The sequence below is a fragment of the Phalacrocorax aristotelis genome, chromosome 2 (assembly GCF_949628215.1).
Source record: "Phalacrocorax aristotelis chromosome 2, bGulAri2.1, whole genome shotgun sequence".
NCBI lineage: Eukaryota > Metazoa > Chordata > Aves > Suliformes > Phalacrocoracidae > Phalacrocorax > Phalacrocorax aristotelis.
In genome coordinates, this window is record NC_134277.1 from 76528921 (window position 1) to 76550979 (window position 22059).

Here is a 22059-nt window from a genome sequence, read left to right on the forward strand (position 1 = left end):
AGGAGCACTGAGCTCTCCGGGGGATGAGTGTAACTCTTGGGTGATTTAACTTAAAGCTTAATCAGGAAGGAGTCCTGTTGTACAGTTAGATCTTACACCTGCAAAGCTCACATTTGGCAAATACAGGCTGATAGTAAATGGGAGCCTTGCAGCGTAAGGAGACAAAGTTGCTCCTCAAGCACGGTGAATGTCTCAAGTGCCGCAACCAGAGTTGTGGATAAACCACGCAGAAAAAGTGCTACTTGCTGAATATAGGCCAGTGCCAGTCAGAGGCTGCCTCCTGCTTTCTCACCCTGTAACTTCTTCCTCAATTTTTGCTCTTGCTCTTCATTTTTTCACTAGGTTTCACTAGGTTGATTTAACTCTGCAGGAAACATTCCTTCTGATTTCAGGCTGGTTTATTAGTCAGTGAACTCCTAGATGGGTTAGGTTAAAGTGTGTTCCCCAGACAGCAATACTGAATAACAAGCCAACAGTCCAAGTGTGACAATGTAGGGAGAAAAGAGTGACACCAGGTCCTTTGAGCGACCGAGCACAAGAAATTTGAGTAATCTCTTCTTCCTCCCCAGTGACCTGGTCTAAGGACTAGCAGCAAGATGGCAGTTGAGAGCACCTCAAGTCCTAGTTATTTGCAGAGAGAGCTGAGTCTTCCTTACAAGGGGTGAGTGGAGGCTGTGAGCCTGAGCAAACCTTCGACTTAGGTATATTTGTTTCAGTGGAAATTACTCTTCTTTCACCTTCATGCATCTCGAGACAGCAGCTGGGAAAAAGGCCATGTTTCTTTCGATTACCTACTAGTATAAACGACAGGCACATTAAATACAACAAACAAAAACCCTGGAGTAAACAAAATCAGCATTTATTCCTCAGTCATCTTTTTACAAGATTGCTTCATGTTTTTCACAAAAGAACACATACCAGAGATACATGAGTTAATCAACAAAACCAGATATGCAAGCCGAAGTGATATAGTACATGAAAATCCACGTGCTTCATAATTTAGTTCTCACATGCCTGTTGTCTAAATTTAAGAGAAGTTGCTGTGGGGTACACAAACATTAGTTCTACTGCACCAAAATGTGATCACTAACTCTACCGACACAGCTAAACACTATATTTACAAAGTGTTACCTCTACCAGACTTCATCTAAGATTTGAAACAGGTAGTTAGTTGTTCAGGTACCAAGCCTTCATGGAAGGTGAAAACATCTAAAGTCCCTAAATGGATTCATGCAGTGTTTAGTTTTATTCACATAAGACACAAGGACAAGTATCTATCAGTGACGATAAAAGTAGTACATGAAGATGCAGCATCCTCCTGGAAGGAGTTTGGAGCTTCGGTGCTTGTTCATTCATCACTGCTGTGGGTTTGACACTAAGCAACACTTCAATCGCTTTCACATATTGAGAGCCCACAAGCTAAGAACTGCCCTGCTCACTGGTGGGGCCAGGGGAAGGAGGTGGGATGTGTTCAGGTCCCCATCAGCGGAGAAGAGCTGACAAACACCTGCTTTTCTCACAACTTCTGCTGGTGGGGACCATTTGCTGAAAGAGGCTGTCAGTGATTTGTAACGTCAGCATTAAATTGAACATGCTGAAATACCTTGACTCTTATTGCAACAGTTTAACCACTGCAGAAAAATTGTATCTTGAGATTCCTTAACTGTTAAAAAATTAAGGTTCTTTTTATTTTTACTGGTCAGGACTGGTGCAATAGATTTTTTTGGCAGGAAGAGGGGGGTTAAACTGGGTTTTTTGTGCTACTCACATCACAAAAGGTGGAGCAAGCACTTCCCTTATTTAATTCTGTGGACCTGCACTGTTATTCCTGGTTGGAATCAAGTTATAGCAGAATTTAGCTTAGGCTTTAACTTTTTCCAGCTTCTGACATTAGAAGGAATATGAAAAAGAAGTTAAGAAGTAGCTTCTGTTGTAATCTCCAGAGTGGATTATCACAGATTGCCAACCACTTATGCTGTGAGGGCATTCAGGGGAGTGACTGGCTGCAGATGCTCGCAGACATGGATATGACAGTATCAACATCCTTCTGCAGTAAAGGTTTTTACCCATTTCATAGTCTCCGGGATGTTCAACACATAAAAAAGAGTTGGAAAGCCACTAGTGTCCCACTTTCAGCAAAACAAATTTGCTTCTAATCCCGATGCTAATGTTAGACTACTCTAGTAGATCTTCAGCAAAACTCTCTGAGATTTTCTCTAGCTGAATCTTTCCGCTGCACCTATAGAAATGGGAATAACAGCATCCTAATTCTTATAAGTGCCAGGTGACAGCTGTCTTTCAGTGCCTGACAAGTAAAGTCATGCTGTCCTGAGTACAGTTACATCCGAGACCCTGGGAAAATCTGTCAGTCACAGAGTGCCTTCAACTTCCAGGTCGTCTGTGCAGAACAGCCCCTATGTAACATTACTGCTAAAGCTGCCTTTCCGAACAGAAAGCCGCTGCCTTTTTGCAGTCCAACAGGGAGTCTGTATGCAAACCTGGGGGTCAAATCACCACTTAGTATAAATCACTATGTTCCCATAATACTGCCTTTAATTTTCACATGTCAGGAAGAATACGATGGTGTACACAGACCAAATACTGCATCTTCACACTTCATCCCTTCCACGACAACCGATGTTTCTATATCACTCCTGTAGTACCTGCAGCTATCTCTGGCTGTCTGTGGGTATACAGCTAAATGGAGTAACAACAGCTAGTACAGTGTCTTTCACACCCAAACCTGCTCTCAAGCACAGTAATTCATGGTTTCCAAATGCAATCGCTTAAATCAATACGCAACAGAAATGATAATAAGCAAACTCACATAGATGCAGTTGACTTACGAGAACCTAGTCAACTTACTATTACCTAGTAGAAAATAAATAATATTGTGTCAAAACAATAATTTAATACAGCATTCTCTAGCTATTAGTCATTAGAGAACATATTTAAGGAAAATGGAACCAAAACCAAACTTGCACACGCGCGCGCACACACACACACAAAACAGCATGCTGCTCAAAGTGCAATGAGACAGAATTAAAAAGCCACTAAAAAGAAGTTGTGTCGCATTATTATTTAACTAAAATTACAATATCCAGAAAAGATACAAACACTTCTGGAGACGTTTTTCTCAGGCACATCACTATACATGTGATAATTGCACAACAGTATAATTTTTTTACCCTTGATAATGATAATGATCTCGGTAACGTGCCTCCCTTTTGACTCAGTGCTGCAGAGCTAGAGTCTGTGCGGCAAAACTAAGAAGTACACTTGGGATTTTTCCCTCCTCCGCTGGACACCTGCAGGCCCACGCGTGTGCTGGGCACCAAATGGCACCTTCAGTCACTGTACAGACTTGCTCACCCCGACTTCCTCCAGCTGTCCCCATCTCAACATCATCCCCCACTACAGGAGTGTTCCAAGGATGAAACAGTTGAGCAGTTTACAGATAAGACTCAAGAGTGTGACCATCATTATCCATGTTAGTGGGAATGAAAGTTAAATCCCTTGAGTATATTAACACACTGCCCTGTTGCACAAGCAAGGGGCTAGTGAGGCACCCCCTCTTCAACTCATGCCTTCTGGAAAGGCCTAGCCTCCCAAAGTGTGTGACATATGTCAAGCTCTTCCACCCTCCCTAGTAATTCACATGTACACATTTCTTGCAGAGCGCTGTACCAATGAACTCTGTGGATGTGTGTAACAGAGGCCACTTTCTCCTACAGCTCCTGGAGGGTTTGTGGCTGACTCAGGGGGACACACTCTAACACAGGGCTGATCTTCATGCCACTAAGCTGTTAATTACTACTCAGATGCATCTATCCACAAATGATAAATCCTCTTAATTCAGCTGAGCAACAAAGCAGATAAGACTGTAGTCACACTGTTATTTCAGTATAGTTAATAAGATTCAAAATGACATGCAATTTATTCATACCCACGTAAAATCTACCACAGGAAAACAAAACCCCTAACCCAATCCTACAATACTGGCACTAAAGTGCATAATGAGATCTCGTCATTCCAAAGTGGTCTGCTGCATTTTAGTCTGATCATTGAGTTGTTTACTGCACAAACGACTACAATGTCTTGAAGGCAGTCAGAACAGGACTGGGAACTCCAGCCCTTACAGAAAGGTAGCTTTTCTATTTATTTTGCACAGGCAAACATAAATAGTGACTAAAAATAAACAGCCCGGTTCCTATCTAAAAGTCATATGCTCGTTTTCTTGCTTTGTGACTGCTTAGCCTTTTCCCAAAGAAACTTCCATTTCTGGTAGTCAAAGTCTAATTTAGTTATGACTACAGATAAGGATTTGAAGGTGGCAGTGCTCTACATGGTATCATAGTTACATGGTGAGTCACTGTGTGATAGTAATAATGGGTCTCATGTATTTGCAACAACAAGTACAACACATCAGTATTTCTTAGATTTCACAGCTGTAAGGAGCCCTATCCATTTACAGGAGCAGCCTTAAGTGATCTACTAACAATGGCTTTAAAACATTGGATCAAACTAGCTGTAGAGAATGTCATGGCCATGATGTCCCATTAATGGGCCCCTTTATTTCAATATGAACGGTATCCAGAAAGGACAAAGGTATGAAAAACAATTAATTGCGTGGTGGTGAATAATACCGTTTTGTCTTTATGTTGATCCCCTTAAAAAAAGACACAATTTAAATATAAATACATATGAAACGTATAGATAAATATATAGAGATAGCTATATTAATATGTAGGTTGATCAGAACAGCATTAATCAAAGAAAATCTAATGGCACCACAATATGTCAGCATCATTGAAGAAAATACTCACTGTGCTTTGCATTTATGTAGTTCTGAAACCAAGCAGTCAGAAAGCCATATACAGCAGGGAGTAAGTCTCATTATTTTAACCTTACAGCCTAGGCAACTAAGACTCAGATTCACTTAATAACAAGCCATACTCAAACAATCTCAAGTAAAGGATTCAGCTGTTCTGACTCCCAGTTTTTAATCTAGTTATGAATCAGAAAGCCTTGGGAGCAAGATAAGAAAGGAAAACTTTGGAAAACAGAGGATTTTCACTTGGGCCTGTACCCAGAGGTTATGAGCAGGGGACTGACTCTCCTCTTTGCGAATGGTCTTAATCAGTCCTATTAGCATTAAACAAATTAGCTGCTGTAAAATCACCCTCTGTTAAAATAAGCCTGAATTACACTTGCATATCGGAGAACAGAGTCTGCATGGGTACCAGTGAACAGTGCCTTGTTTTCTTTCTTCTTTAATTAATCCAAGTGTGTTTAAAGCAAACAGTAATTCATCAGGCTAAAAAGCCCTAAAATGTATCATATCATGGTTGCAGCAAATTCACCTACGTGCAAGGAAAGCTTCATTTCTCACTTCCACTGGTGTTACATTAACATGGCTTTAACTTTCGTTGAGCTAATCCTTAGCTCATTTTAGAGTGACAGGAAAAACAAACTTCAAATCTTCTACATAAGGCAGCTTTAAATTGGCTGCATTTTTTTTTTAATTATTTGACTCCACTGACCAAGCAACCTTGGCTACACAGTGACAGACTGCCTTCTGGGCTGAGATGAGAAACAGTCAATTTAACCTGATAATCTGAACCTTAAGGAGCCTTTGATAAGTAAATGAGGATGCAAGACGAGATAAAGAAAAGTTAATTATGAATCCAAGCTAATGTAGCACTCCCAGATGTGGAGAACATGGTGCTCCAGAAGAAACACCTTCCTGCAACCTGGAGAAATATTTTCCTTCTTTCAACAGCTGAATAGAGAAGAAGCAGTCAGCAATGCTGGGACTTGTCCTGCAGCTAAAGTGCTGTTGGTCCATTTAGTAGAAGTCTTACTCACGGCAGGGGGGTAAAGCACCAAGACTGCTGATATTTTCAAATCTCTTAGCAGCAGTAACCACACAGCAGCTTTTCTGCAAAATAAACAAAACTAATTCAGCAGTATACTTTTTCTATTTAGTTAAGTGTTCTAGGACAACCACGTGGTGGTTTCTTTGTGCACAGGGAAAAGAAAGCAGCACTGAAGCTTCTTGCTTACAAAGGGTTCTTGCAGCCACCCTATTTGTGAGATGTTTTATACAATATTAAAAAGACAAGGCCTCTTTGTTAAGTGGAGAATTGGTCCTGAAGGTCTCTCTTGAAATGCAGCTACTCTGCTTTTTTGCCTCTCTTGTCATACAGATCACAGCATGAAAAGGCACGCTGCAAACCTCTCCATTTATTTGTGTTACCACTGCAAGCATTTATAATGCCAGGTCTAAATCGACTGGCACTTGAGTGTATTATTTTGGGTTAAATGTGGTAACCATACTACTTGCCTGATAAAAATAGCTGAAGGGATTCTTTAAAAACAAAGCTCTGCTATGACTTTAGATCCACTCATTAAGTAAACTCAAATAAACTCCAACAAGAAAAACACAGGCAGAGGAAATAACACTGCAAAAGCCAAAACCAGGTTTTCCTGCAGGTTAGATCATGGGTAGGTTACTATGTTACAAAGCTATAAAAAGTTTATTTAAAAATAATTTTGACTGCTGTTGGACAGTCAATTTATCTCAAAGTTGATTTTGGTTGTAATAGAAAATTGTGTAATATGGTGCTTCCTGCATTAGAGAGGGAGAGTTTTCATCATTTGGTTCCTGTGCAATTAGTGGCTTGAAATGGGAAATACTGATAAAAACACTAGTCCTGTAACAGGTCAGGAAAACCTGTTTAGAAAACTACTACATAGAAGCAAGTAGGTGAGTGGACCAAAGCTTCATGTAACCTCCCCAGCACTAGTGAAGTGGTTGTGAATGCTAAGGATCACAAAGAGGTATTCATTCCCACTGGATTCCCACTACAGAAGTTGATGCTGAGACATTACCATATCAGGAAGTTATGTGGCTTCAGAGAGCAAGTAGAATATAATAATGGTACCTTAGCCCTCACTGACCTCCAGTGTACCATGGAAAGGCAGCTTCAAGTCCCCAGGATACCTCATAAAAAGATCATTAACTTCTGTGTTACTACAGTACGCTGTATAAAATCTGTTCTAATTTTACTTAGTCAAAACAGAACAAAAATTTCAACCTCTCACAATACCCTCCTTTTAACATGTTTCTGGACAAAAGCTGCTGCAAACAAAACCCAGTACATCACTTGCGCTACCAAGCAGATGATGCATGACAGCGGCATTAAAAACTTGCTTGTGGTGAAAAGTGGACTATTATTTTGGCATCCTGGTTGTTACTCATGACGCACAACTAAGAGGAAGTGGTTTTACAATGTGTGTGTTCTCAGCCTCATTCACATCTTGACCCTCCACTGAGTTTTGCCCAGAGATGCCCCCAGAACCTCTGAGTGGTTCCCATGGTCCTTCAACAGAGGCAGCAGTTTCTGCGGCAGTTGGCAAATGGGGCTGTGGGAATTGGTGTACTGGTTTATGGAGATACTGTACTGCCTGAGGTAGCCTGATTTCAAAGTGGCTGAGTGAGTATGCTTTGGTCAAAGACCAGAGACAGAACATGGGAGCAGACTCGAGTCTCCCTGATCCCCAGGGAAGGCAAGCAAGCCAGCTTGAGAACCACTAATGAAGTGTTTGTTAATGGAAGGGCAAAAACAGGGAGACAGAAAAAAAGGACAGAGATGCTCTGTCAAAATTTGTTTGGGTTGCTACAGGCTAAAAGGGCAGAGAAGTGCCCTGTCAGAACTGGGTCCTCGAAAGTGTGGAGCAGCTTCTTTTAGGGGACACCTCACTTTTGTTTCACTACAGTGAGTGGAACTGCCCGCCCTGAGGGTCTGGCCCGTGCCTTTGCTAAAAAGTAATTACTTTTCATATTTCTACCCTTTTTAAACCATATTCCTAACCACAGCATGAAAACCTGAAAGCTTTCAACACTGAAAAATTATTGGGTGAAATCCTGCCCCATGAGAGCCAGTGGGAGCATAACTATTCCCTCTAAATTGGCCAGGGTTTGCAGCACATATGGCTTCATATATATGATTTTTTTTTCACATTGCTGTGACTTGGTATAAGTGATAGGGCCAGTTTACATTTTGAACGCTTTCCAAACAACAGCAGGGATGGTGGTGGTGAATGAGTTTGGACCGTGCACTTTGGACTACACAAGGTTTTCAGCCGCCCACTGATCCCTTCTGCAGGGGCTACAATACTTATGTCTGAAGAAACACTTGGGACCCAAAACAAACCTTCTGTTTGGCAGCTCTTTCAGAGAGGTTATTGAACCGGAGGTGCTTGGGACACACCTTTAGCCTTCTTCTAGGGGAAAAGAAAAACAAAAAAAGAAAGAAAGATGACATTATTGGGGCATTAACTGAAGATCAGTCACATCTTATCTCTAGTTAAGGTGAAGGCAGAACACCACAACATCAGCACATTTAGTGAAGCTATTTTTGTAAAGCACAAGAAATATGAATAACAAATATGAGGGAGGAGGAGCTACAAAGGACAACATGAGCTGTAAGGTTTCTATTAGGGTAGGGTTTCCCCAGAAGAAAATTGGCGATAGGAAGCAGCACAGCAGGTAAGCAGCCCATGCTCTTGTAGCATCTGGAAAAGGCAGTCTGTTCCCTGGTTTGCAGAACCAGAGCTTCACTAGAGCCCAATTAATGGAGTCAAATTTTATCCTATGAAACCCTCTAAAGAGATACTTACCTCTGACAAACTCTTTTATTTTTACTGCATATGCACACTTATAAATCGTCTAATAACCTCATGGGCATTGCTGTTCTGGGAGATTATAATGATAACTAAATTTCAATGAAAATTATAATAATTTATTTGATTGTTATTATTTCCCATTTTATACTACTTCTTGTTATCCTACTTTGTATAACAGGAACATCTCACTAGGACAGAGCTGTCGGGACACTACTCAGTCCATCCTGCCCAGAACCCACACCATCTCATCAGCAGCACTGCTACTGCCTTCTTATCATTAGAACCTTTGCTCTTATTTTAATTAGATTATTTTATTAATTAATAATATGGTCTCTTAATTCTTAATGACGGCTGCAGTTCAAACAGCACCTTGACATATACATCCTAAGCAATACAGCAGTCATTTTAACATAGACGTGCTTTGCCTGCAAAGGAGGAAGTGAATATTGCACTTCAAATGCTGTAAAAATTCTGAACCCTGCTTAAAATTATCCCCTCGGGAACCAGTGATTCACAAAGTGGACTCACTGAGATTCAGCCAACGGCAAGCTCATCAACAGTGTGAATCTTCCAAACTCACTGACTACTTAACAGAGGAATATTCAAAACGATCTAAAAATCTTGTTGATCCTCCAGTTCAGCCCAGTGGAACTGTTCGTGTGAACATACAACTGCTGCTTTTGTGATGGCCACTACGCTGGCTACCCTCGAAGGGCAAGAAGGTGCTTAAGTACAAAGATGTGCACTGGCTGAGGTTCCAGGCTCTGCTGGGAAAGGCATCCCATGGGAAGAGGTAGGATGAAATTCAGCACTTACATGGGACTTCAGGAGAGCCTGAAAGTGTTTTCAAAGCAGGAAGCAGAACCATCCCCAGCTGGAAAACTCTTTTCATATGGTAATTCAGTGCTCATTTTGTAAATAGTCTCACTTTGCTAAGAAATGGATCCACTCTGCAACACACAGCAACTTATTTCTTCCCAGACATGCAAAATCTGATGAGCAAGTGTGAGCATGCAAATTATAACAGCTAAATACAAGCTAAGGGACACACATGGCTCACAGCAGCAAGAAATACAGCAGCAAGGAGGACTCAAAAGCAGATAAGAAAAATGTCAAAGCAAATAGTGAAGTGACAACACAAGAAGGCAACAGCAGATCTATAATGCACAAGGGTATTTAAATTTAGGGACCTGGAGTCTGCAGTGGAGCTTGTGGTCTGATAACCATGGATGTTTTAAGGCAGCAGTTGCACTTATTCTCCAGCTAAAGGAAAATAAGAATGCTTTTAAGTGTTTTTCCTAGAATCCTACAATTCAACAATTATCTCCTACAGGACATGTGTTCTGCTATCATGAAATGCTGTCATTTCAGGACACTATGCCAGATGGCAGCTAATCCATTAAATTAAGTTTGGTTTCACAGCAAAAATACTTTCAGGTGACTTCAGATCATTTTATGGACATAATGAACAACATCAATGAAGTGGCATTAAGATATTCTAACTGGACATGACAGAATCACAGAATGGCAGGGGTTGGAAGGGACCTCTGGAGATCATCTCGTCCAACCCCCCTGCTTGAGCAGGCACACCCAGAGCAGGGGGCACAGGAACGCGTCCAGGTGGGTTTTGAATGTCTCCAGGGAAGGAGACTCCACACCCTCCCTGGGCAGTCTCTTCCACTGCTCTGTCATCCTCACAGGAAAGAAGTTTTTTCTCATGTTTAAGTGGAACTTCCTGTGCTCCAACTTGTGCCCATTGCCCCATGTCCTGTCATTGGGCACCACTGAAAAAAAGCCTAGTCCCATCGTCCTGACACACACCCTTTAGATATTTATAGGTATTGATTAAATCCCCCCTCAGTCATCCCTTCTCCAGGCTGAACAACCCCAAGTCTCTCAGCCTTTCCTCATAAGGGAGATGCTCCAGCCCCCTGATCATCTTGGTAGCTCTCCACTGGACTTGGTCAAGGAGTTCCCTGTCCTTCTTAAACTAACATAAAACACTTTGGTAAGTCATGATAGTTCTGCAATGAAGCAGTACAATTGCCACAACTGTGACATAATGGCATGGAACATACATTTCAAAGACACAGGCATTATATACCATTTTTCCTTGATGAGAAGCTTTGAGATGAAATCTTTGGCCTGATCAGAAACACCTTGAAATTCTTCATCTTCAAAATCCCAGCTACAGGACAGGATATTGTTGAGGGTCTCATTGTCATCATCACCCAAAAAAGGAGACAATCCACTGAGGCTAAAGTAAAAAAACCAAAATGTTCAATCCTCCTATCTTTTCCCATTCCTCTACACACGATCTCCAGTGTGCCACCTATGATTGTTCTGTTACTCCTGGCCTAATTTGCAACATGTTGTTCTGTAAGAAAATCTCTAGACCATTCTCATTCTCTATTCTATTTACATGTTTATATAATCACCCTTCTTCCCTAACAAACCAAGCATGACTGTCTTTCATGGTAGGTCATATTTTCTAGACCTCTGACCACTCTTGCACATACCTACTGGGAACTTACCATGCAGCCTACCTTATTCTGGAAGTGTGATATTCAAACGCCCATGAGAAATGCGCAGTAAAACAAAGACAGAAGTTCACGGTGATTGGAAAAGGGCAGAGATTACTGAATATGGAATTTGGAAAGAAGCCTACATTTTCTATTTCAGGTACAGATTTTGTCAGCCTTCCAGTATAACAACAAATTTGGATGACTGACACATTCAACCTAGAAACAGCTTACAAAGCAGAGACTGAATCCTACTTACAGCATATAAGCGATTACTCCTATGCTCCACATGTCTGTAGGAAAGGAGACAAACTCATAATTCACAACTTCAGGAGCAAGAAACTCTGGAGTCCCAAAGTTAACTCGAAGTTTTTCCCTGGGCTTATATCTAGGAAATGGAAACATTAACAGAGAACATCAATTATAGCTCTAATTAAAGTTGTATCATAAGTTGTTTAGCACTTAGAGGGATTTCAGAAGCATACAGGAAATTCAGTAGGAAAACAAGGACAGACAGAGATACAAAGCAAAAATAAATATACCCATATATAGAATGAAAAATGTTTGCAAGCTTTATATCATACTTCAGGGCAAAATCCAACTGCTACACAAAGGAAGACATTCAGTTTTCAAGGACCCCTTGGAGCAGCTGTTATCATCCTTTTGGGACTTCTCCATATCATAGGTATGGAATTTTTAACCAGTAAATCCTTCACTGAGGTTATGGTACCTAATTAAACTGGAAAGTGATGTAGCATGGGATATATTGTAATAGCCCTTGATGGTCTCTTACACTCTCTTTTTAAGAATCTTGTAACATCAGAGACAAAAGGCCAGGCAAGATGTGCCACTGGTTTTGTCCATTTTAGCTGTTCCAATCTACTTATGTGCATGCTTAGTCAGAATCAGCCCTCTTTCAACCTTGTACGTGAAAAAAGGCTTCAGAATAAATCTTTTTTACTCAGCTCCAAACATTCTTTTTTAAAAGATATCCCTGGTTAAGAGAGACACATTAAATTTGTCCGAAGAACAGTAGGAGACCATTATATAGCTAATACGTCATTGTAGAGATGTAATACTTCTCTTCATTGTTTCCCAATTAATTTACAATTAGCAACAACACACGCATGTACCTTCTTGCCAATCCAAAATCTATAATTTTTATTTGATTTGCTGCTCGGTTCACACACAGGATATTCTCAGGCTGCCAAGAGAAACCAAAAAACACTTTAATGAGAAACAAGTATGAAAACCTGGTCTTTTAGCAAACTCCAGGGATGAAAACGCTAAAAACACAGCAATCATCTCATAAGCACCTTTGCTTTCCTCCTTGTTCAGATTTCTCTGCATGGGTACCCCGAACCCCCCCAAACCCCACACCCCGCGCAGCTATCACACACCAGTTGGTGTCGTGTTTTCTGTGCCTGCATCTGCTTTTTCTTCTCCTTGGCCTTTCAATTTGACATAAGGCAGCAGTGAGATAAAGAGCTCGTTAGGGAGAGTGGGACAGAGAATGCAGACTTCCAAAGAGGGATTTCAGGATGCTGGCACTGTGATTTTACAGACCTTAATCAACTGACATCGATTTTTTTTAATCTAATTTGTTGGGCTTTGAAGTTCATCTTACAACTTTAAGTTTCTGAGTTCATGAATGTTCTGGCAGTAACTGATTGAACACTGATATATTAAGCTAGTCACATCAACTTTATGCTCTTCTCAGACAATTTTAGCAAAAGGTAGGATTCACAGGTTAAATCCCTCTGGATTTTCATAGGGCCAAATGCTGTTCTTCACTTCCCTGGCAGGAATCCATTAACTTCCTAGAACTACTCCAAATTCATACAGAAGGGACTGAGAACAGGATTTGGCCAATTGTCTTTGAAACGTAAATACCTGAAATACAGCCTCACATTCACTGCCAGCAGTTTTATAGCTACTCCATCTTGTTGCTCATTCAGTCTTCTTTGAAACAAAACAGCCCTCAACACTTAAAACATTAGTTAACCTTTGTCACCGTTACTAATTTATTTTACATGTAGGACTTTTAAACACCATATGTCCATAGTTTCTGAGGTCCTGGATGATTATGATGAGAATGGTTTTCTTTCAATTTCAAGCTTTCTTCCCCAAACTCATTTGTTACTGACAGCAATCTATGAACAAGCAAAACAGAAGTGAGAAGCCATAGCTGGCAAGCACATGAAAAGAGGTCTCTGGGAAGAATTTCTTGGATTGTATATGCATTTTTTTGTCAACAGTTTGACCTCATATTAGAACTGTGCCATCTCCAAGAACATAATTAATGTGTCCCAAAGAACCACGTGAACTTCTGCTTGACAGATTTCTGGGTAACTGGATGTTTATAAAAAAAGAGAAAAGTGAGCCTGGTCATCGATTAGCAACTAAAGCTGGTCCCAACAGGCATCTGCTCATTTGCTTAACCACTGCAATAATATATACGCGAACAACATTAAAGGTGTACTATATTAACTCAGTTATCACAAGCCAAAAACAGCAGCCATAATAAAAATCTCACCAAAGAGAAAACTGTCTTGTGCGCTTTTTGCTTCTTTTTGTGTAGGGGAATAGACAGGGATCGGCGACCGGAAGATCACGGGATGTGACGGAAAGATAGACTCCTCCCCATAGGAGTGGCAGGAACAGGAAGCGCAAGAGCTATATAAGCGTGTGACGCAGCTAAATAAACGGACATTTTGTATCCATCATATTGATGTCTGTGCATCACTGTCCCCAGGGTGGGTAGAGCCCTGTGTCCCGGAGATATGCGGCCCAAGATAAGTTCACCCGTAGAAGCGTACAGCTACATTTTTGCTTTGTTGCAAAGCTCAGGGATCACTAGGAAGCTTTATAGCCAGTCACAAAACTAAAGACATCATCCCATTTTATTCCTGCACTAAACAGAGGTAAGGAACAAGTCTATTATTTTATAAAAATTTGGGTTAAAGGAAAAAGGGCCAGCTCAAATGTACAGTCTAATGAAAAATACCTTTATAAGAAATGTTTCCTAAGGGGTGTCAGTTAACCATTAGCAACCAACCACAGTAAGAATATGCAATTGGTGGATCTGCTTTTAAAAAGAAGCGAGGGGACTTTTTCCCTACGTAGTTGAATAGTTCAGATAACTAGGTAGGTATGTGGCAGAGAATCTGCCACCATTCTCTAGGCTTTCAGCTGCACTAGCAGCTATTGCCTAACCCAGCACAGACATACAGTATCTGTTACATCAGCCACTGACTGTTTTTATTTCTTTAATTTTAGCAAGTATATTTTAATGTATTTTCCCTTAAGCTGGCTATCTATTGATGCCTTTTCATGATGACATCAGTGTAGAGTAGTCCTCAGAAAGATCTGTAAGGTTTCCACTGATCCTGAATGACCCTTGAATTTAGTTCCACTCACTCATGCCTCGGTTTCTGCGTGGTAAAAAAAATGGGATAACTGCTACCCCATAGCTGATGTGTGAAACAGAGATCTTGTGCAGTTGAATTAAATAATATTTTCACAATATCTTGAGATCCAAATATCAAAATTGAAAATAGCAAGATATTTGTAGTTAGCTGCTGGCTTTCTGTAAAATCAGCCTGTGGAAAATTCAAGCGCTAGGAGGCTTGATGACATATGACCACAATTCTCAGCTAATTTACTTACTCCTGTAGTAATAAGTAAATACACATTGGTCTAAGGGAAGCAGAATAAAGCCCCTTGTTTTTTCTGCGATGGGAATCTGCTAAGCTGTAGGGCTTATCATTAAGAAGAAGAGTTTCCACAGCTGTCGTTGCACAAAACATACATCTCAATTCTCTACCTTGAGATCCAAATGAAGAATGTACATTTGGTGCATGTACTGAATTCCCTCGCAGATCTGTTTTATGAACAAGATAGTATCCATCTCTGTCAAATTGCAGTTTTCGTCAATAATTCGGTCAAATAACTCTCCTCCTTCCACACTGATGAGAGAAAGACAATAAAGTGATGACCAAGTCCAAGTCAAATCCCATGCAGTTAGAGTAATACAGAATTTATGCTATTGACTATTTTGGTCATTCACAGTCAAGTTCAGTAAGGTGGGTCTACAATATGAGCTTGCACACTGATCTGAACTTTCAAAGAACTGGGTTCTCATGCATACTGGCCTGAACGTCTTCAAGGTCTGAGAGTCCAGTTTCCCATCCATTGATAAGTATGAAAGTCTTGAAATTTGAACCTTTTGCTGTCTTGAGTCACCATTAATGAAACCCCATGGAAAACCAAGACAACATGCTGGAGAATCTGCATTTAAATCCACAATCTCCTCTCTTCAGAGTTTAAGAGGGACATTATCTAAAATTTCAATTTGAAACTATCTAAAGTCAACAAAAATGATTTCTTAATTTCTTATCACATTTCAGATTGCCTCCAGCTTACACATTCGTAGCTACACAGGTATTTACGTTTTGTGATATGCTAATCAGGTAGACCAAATTCAGAGGACTATCTGAGAATGTCCAGAATAGCAAAACTCACCTAACTTTGAACCCTCTGCCATGAATTTCAATGTTTTAGTTATGCTCCTTTTGGCTTCCTTAAGACAACATCTGCTTAACTTGACTTTAAGGCAGCTATTTTGTGCCTAAATGGCCTGATAACCCAGCATAAAACTTCAGGTTTATCCATCCAGGCACTCAGTATAAAGATTAGGCACACCACCTCCTACCGCTGGCTCATCTTTGGTGTAATATGTCTTCTCATTTGCCTCACAAAACTGGAGATATTCTGAGAGGTCTGTTTCTTGGCTGACACAAATTGAAATTTGAAATTAAAGAGAAGACATATAACATAGCCCTACCTTCAAATGGAGCATACCTGGCTTTACAGCACCAGGAATGTGGCACATCACTGGAAAAAATGCTTAAAAGTCTGCATGGGAAAAATTTTAAATTCCATTTGTTTTTGCTCCTGAGAACATCTTCCACATTTTCTTTCCACCTCTAAGAAGCTCTATTTCTAATTTCAGGAGAAAGTAAGGGGAAATGGACAATTCTAGCAAAAGTGGTAAAGACAAAATGGGAAAGAAAAGAACAGACTTACTATTCCATGACTAGTACAATGTCATTTTTTGATTCAAAAGCGTCATATAGCTGGATGAGGTTCACATGATTCAGCTGGTTCATGACATTGATTTCATTCTTTACTTCATCCTGTAAAGAGTCATGAGTATTGTTACAGAAGCCTTTTCTCTAAGAAAGATACATGAAACAGGACATAGTTTGAAACAGACATCTACATTATCTTCATGCGTTCACTCATGGCAACCAAACGCAGGGTTTTGCTTTGATTGCTCCTGCAGTGGTAGATGTCAAGACTATAGGAGCTACTAGACTGAACTCAGAGCTTGAGTGGGGGACTGCTTCAGTAATAAGCTATCTGGGGGGAAAAGGAAGGGGAGAGCCTACATGGACAAGTGGCGGGTTCACACGGAAGTAAAGAAAATGAGGAGCAGCAGAATAGGACTTTGTTCAACCAGCTATAGGTATACAAAATTAAGCTGTGTAAGAAAAGTCCAGGACAGATCTAAAAACCTCCCTTCACAGTCAGGGGAGAGAGAAACTGGTACCTCTATTCAGCCCAACTATTTTAGACATCCAGTTTAGGATGGGCTGAATCATTCTCTGGTGGCGCCACTCTCTCTCCATAAGGGGATTCTTGGTGATCATCTTGGCCACAGCTATACCTTAGCAACCCCAGGCAGCTGAGACAAATCCCACCCTTGAATGCCATTACTGACACCGCTGTCACATAAAGGATGCTATACATGTCTGTCTTGTGAAAGCAAGCCCCAGATAGCCATGAGGTTTGCAAAACAGGCCAGACTAATTCTTCTCATCCGTATTTGTGTTGATGTCAGGAGCCCAGATCATGCCTGTTATCAGCATCCATCACAGTGACATCAAGTCATCGCAAAAAAAAGCCTACAGTATGCTTGGGAGGGAATACACTATGTCACAGGCCTGACAAATGTTTTTACTATTAAAGAAAACACTAATAGAATTAACAGAAGAAAGCAGAAAAGGAATGCCAAAGAAACACAAAGTGCTGAAAGAAAAGTTGGAAAATTAAGATTTTTTAAAAAGGGAGAGAGAAAACACAAAAAGAGGGCTTTGATGAGTTAACAAAAGTTCTGGAGGAGAAGGGAAATAGAACTCGAGCCAAGGGTAGGCCAGAAGGTGTGTGTGGTAGTCCTGTGAGGATGATGGCCTGTGAGCCACTTGGCCATGGTCTGTTGTGTAGCTGAAGAACAGTGTGGTATCCATTGGGGAACAAAAGACTAATATCACACTCTACCAACCTTCTGTTTAGGACCTTTCGCTTTTATAATTTTGGCTGCTAGCTTGAGACCTGTTGCTTTCTCTTCACATTTGTGCACTTGACCAAATCGCCCTCTAGGGAAAAAAGGAGGGAAAAAAAATCATTCAGTGGTACTGGCGTCAGCCCTGAATGTAAACTAAGTCATAAACAACAGAAATTATCCTGTCCCTACTGTGTTCTATTTCAGTTGCTCTATTGCTGCTATTTTGCTGTGTAGATTAGACTTGCTGCTACTCATTTAGGCACACCAAAATCACACACTGTCCTAGCTGGTATTATCTCACTTGTATGATTCACTATACTCACCTCATAACATGCAACGACTAATCCCAGGGAAGTAAGGATAGTAAGTCACCTATGTGCACACTCTGCTCCTCTCCATCTCATCATTCTTCTCCAAGGGAGGGTTATGATTTCATGATGGAACAAAGCCTCACCTAAGATCATGCTGCTATCAAAAATGACAATATCACTCTCTCCTAAGCAATGTCAGCATGAGAGATCAAGTAATTGCATGGCCTGTCAGATTAGCCTGCTGCTTTATCTGAAAACATGCATTTTTCAGGAGTGGGACCCACTGAGAGAAAGAAGACTGCAACATGTCTCTACATCCTGCTGGCTGCAATGTGAGGTAAAGTGTTAAAGCATCCTAGGAACCCTGTCATAAAGCCTGAGGTCAGCTGGCTGAACTAGAACACCACCAAATCAAGCCAAGTCTGCTGGTGCCAAACTTTGAGCCAAAATTCACTCACACAGTATAAAGTCAGCCTCCTGTTTTCATCCCTCTCTAAAGCAATGTTAGAGCTTAGGCTTTCATGACTTCAGCTCTAGTGGGGCATGTTGCTTCTATTCACCTCCCAGTGTGCTTGGCTGTAAATTTGTGCCTTGCTTTCCATGTTGATTGCGTTCACCTGACTTACCCTCCCAGGATTTCATTCTCGCTGACATTATAATAACTGCTGATCCCCACCCTTTTTGCTGAGACAATCCGGTGATCAAATGGTGCTGGTGGAGTAGGACTATCATCTACAAAAGACAAAACAGACAGATAGCATGAGTGGTCACATGCAGTGCTTGTCTATCTCGTATTTTAGTCCCTCTTTTCCCCAGATAAGCTCATTTAAGAACTGAATACACCTCCTGTAAATTTTATAGAGAGGTCTTTCTCTGTTATTTAAGAAGGGTTTTATTCCAGAAGCTCTGGCTCAGAAAACAGGGTGTTGTTGAGAAGCTACACTACTAAGACAAGGACTCCTTTAAGTTAGCATCTTCTGCACAACAGTAGCAAGAGGCAAAGTGAAGACCACTACACTAAACCAGCATAGCTTCATGCCCACGAAGGGCCTCAGCAATTTGTTTGGAAGGAATTCAGCTTTTTCTGATTTTTTTTTTCCCCTCAGGGACTGTTGGTAGTTGAGTGTGTACTGTAACTCCCCAGTGGGGTAGGAAGAGAGACTGAGCTCTCCTCTAGGCCCAGGAAAAAGAGGCTATTTAACAGCTTTTTCTGTTCATAGTGAAGAATCCCCTTCTTTACTGATTGACACAACTCGTCATTCTCCACAGTGTGGTCATCACCTTTAAAAATTACATTTAGAGCTTGTGCACATGAGGGAGTTTCACCCTGGCAGGCAGCACCTGGCATTTCCAGTATGGCTCAGGAACCGGTGCGGTAGGACACATGGTAACTGTCACGTGCTGCTCTGAAGAATATCTGTCCTTAAAAAAAGATGGCAGATAAAAGGTAAAGAGGGGCACAGAGAAGGGATGCGTTCCCAACATCACATTGTAGCAGCTATGGAGTTTCGCCACAATTTCAGGTCTCTGGTATTATTGTCCATACCTCCACACGCAGGACCATTCTGCCATCCTGATGTCAAAATCCCTGCTGGAGACCAGCCCTGCATGCCTAATTTCTCTTTGGATTTTTTGCAGGGTGTTGTGACTTCAATTTCATACCCACGTTCTTTTTCATTTGATTGATATTCCCGACAGTGACCTTTGGCTGACCAAAGTGACAAATACTTCTTCAACTGGTTGGGAGGGCTAGAGCCCCAGCGTTTCAACATGAGCTCTCTGGTTTGGAATGCCGGCTCCCTTTTGTGTGAGGTTTGTTGAGCAATTTTAAAACCGTTCATTACTCCAGTGAAAATGATTAAAAACACAAACAAAAAAAAAAAAGCCATGACAGCATGTAGCTGGCAGGAACACTTTGGTCATTAATGTAGCAGTAGATTGTCCTTATTCACAGTGAATGTCCATTTTTCCAGGACACCAGCTGTGTACCTAGATTTTTTTTTTTTTTTTTTTTTGACAGTGTTAATAACTTACATGGTCAGGAAGTTAGTTCATGGTCAAGGAATTGTGAAAAGCTGGGGCTTCTGGAAATTTGCCACCTACTTGGGATTCTGCAGAGTTTGAGCTGCACGTCCTTATGTATGGGCCTTTGCATATTACCAAGACCCACAAAATGCTAAGAAAACCTCTACCCTAAAGGCAGAATTTGATGGTAACGACACAAACTCTGAGGACCCCAGGATGTAAGTGACAGAAAAAAATGTCTTTCTGAAAGCTCAGCTCCCAGATGTCACCAAACTTTGGGCAAGGAAGTGTTCCTCTAAAGAGGCCAGAGTGACTCTTAAAAACTATGCCTAAGTTTTAGCCTTCCAGATTTTCCCAATGACAGACGCTCTATTTTTCTTTTCCTGAGCACTAGAGGGGATTTCTCCCTATTCAAGAACAACCTCCCATTACAGATCAAAGATGCTCCAAGAAAGACTCTCTACCTTACTGTCATCCCTAACAATCTGCTACAGCTCAGTACAGGCTATGGAGTTTAAAGTTTTAGTACACTACCTCCTGTTTCCTGCTACAAAAGCCTAGCACAAACATTTAATAAATGTTTCCCTTTCCCACTCTCCCCCCATTCCCAAAGCAAAGAAATTGATTCTGAGTCCTATGCATGCATGCACACACATATATCTTCAAATCCTTCAGGCCATCCCCTCATGTACCAGCATTTCCTATGCAGGAATAGGCACTGAAATTCTCAAGCTGGAGGCCTAACATTAGAAACAACACCATCAGCATCAGTCAGGCTTCCACACAAAAATCTGTATTTCTTTATTTTTATATGCTGCAGTTATCCTCACTTCCACACAAAAATCTGTATTTCTTTATTTTTATATGCTGCAGTTGTCCTCACTTCAGATTGCAATGGCACGAATATGAGCAAGCTGGTTTTGCAGGCTACATTCAGAGCGTTGCAGATTCTGTGTTAACACACGTTCTCAGCAATTCCACAGGTCAACCAATTTTGCCACACATGAAATAATTTCTCCCACCACTTTATACTTAGGAGTTTTAGCTCTGATGTTAAAACAAGACGGAAAGAGGATAGTATTAGTGGAGTAGTGGCAGAAGCAAATTAGTTGCAACTAATTTCTGTCAGAACAGAAGCCTCTAAAATGGAAGCAAACAGAACCATGTTATTTCCCATCAGCTTCCGATGTGGTCCATGAACAACTGCTTCCCATCAGAGCTATCGCGCACACCTTCTCCCCCTACTAATTACGATCATTAAATCATTCTCTTTTACAGATGTCTCTCTCTGATCATCACTGTAATACCAGTGGAATCAAAGGCTTTGCCTTTAGGAATACTTCCTGCAAGAGCTTTTTTCAGTTTTACATATCGCATCACTTTCTGCATCTAGCCTGCTCTTTTTGTTGTCATCTTTGATTAGGCCGCCATCATTTACTCGATGCTTACTGCTACCACTATGCTCAAATTGGCAGGTCTGCTCAGTGACTGAACTATAATTTCCTGTACCTTTTCCGCAGCCTTTACACCTGCAAGGACAAAACATGGCATTAGAGCAGGGTACACTTAAACCAGAGCAAATTTAGAAACATAGGTGAAAAATGCCTACACATATATTGCATTCAAATAACATTAGGTTATTTTGCTTCTTGGTGTAAACTGTTTTAATATTTACCTTGGGAAATGAAAATTACCCCTAAGTTAATTATGACAGCAAAATGTTTCTCCATTACTGAAATCCACACCTGAGTTCTTCTAAGTTTAACATTCGCCTCTCAATCTCACCTTTAAAGCAATGGGACAGCATTGGGATTTCACTCTGTTCATATAGGTTCCTGAGAGCTTAAACTGATTTTATCCCTGAAGGGCTATATATCAATGCAGCAAAAAAAGTATTACAGTAAACTAATTTATCAGTTTAATTGCCTGGGCAAAGCTTCACAGTTTCATGTTAACACTTAAGTTACTACATTTTGCAGTAGCTGAATTCCCAATCGGTACATGGCCTAATCTAACCTTACTTTGCTTATAGGTTATATGATGCTTCAGTTTATAAACATAACAATGAAGGAATTCTCCTCAGAGATGAAGAACAGCCTAACATAATTCCTATGTTCCTCATCTATTACCCAAGTAAACAGCCAAAGCACACTGCTAGTAC

The 22059-nt window shown here is 40.8% G+C and overlaps 1 protein-coding gene across 1 annotated transcript in view; it reads right to left on the minus strand.

Moving 5' to 3' along the window:
* Positions 1-844: 844 nt before the first annotated feature.
* Positions 845-22059, minus strand: part of MYLK4 (myosin light chain kinase family member 4) — an 84460-nt gene continuing 63245 nt past the window's right edge. The window contains exons 5-15 of the mRNA XM_075084164.1: positions 21408-21427; positions 18500-18605; positions 17560-17653; positions 16302-16411; positions 15040-15181; positions 12347-12417; positions 11473-11601; positions 10796-10948; positions 9882-9954; positions 8220-8289; positions 845-5941 (exon numbers count right to left, since the gene is read on the minus strand). Coding sequence (XP_074940265.1) covers positions 8248-8289; positions 9882-9954; positions 10796-10948; positions 11473-11601; positions 12347-12417; positions 15040-15181; positions 16302-16411; positions 17560-17653; positions 18500-18605; positions 21408-21427 — 940 coding nt within the window. The 3' untranslated portion in view covers positions 845-5941; positions 8220-8247. The remainder of the gene's footprint in view (positions 5942-8219; positions 8290-9881; positions 9955-10795; positions 10949-11472; positions 11602-12346; positions 12418-15039; positions 15182-16301; positions 16412-17559; positions 17654-18499; positions 18606-21407; positions 21428-22059) is intronic.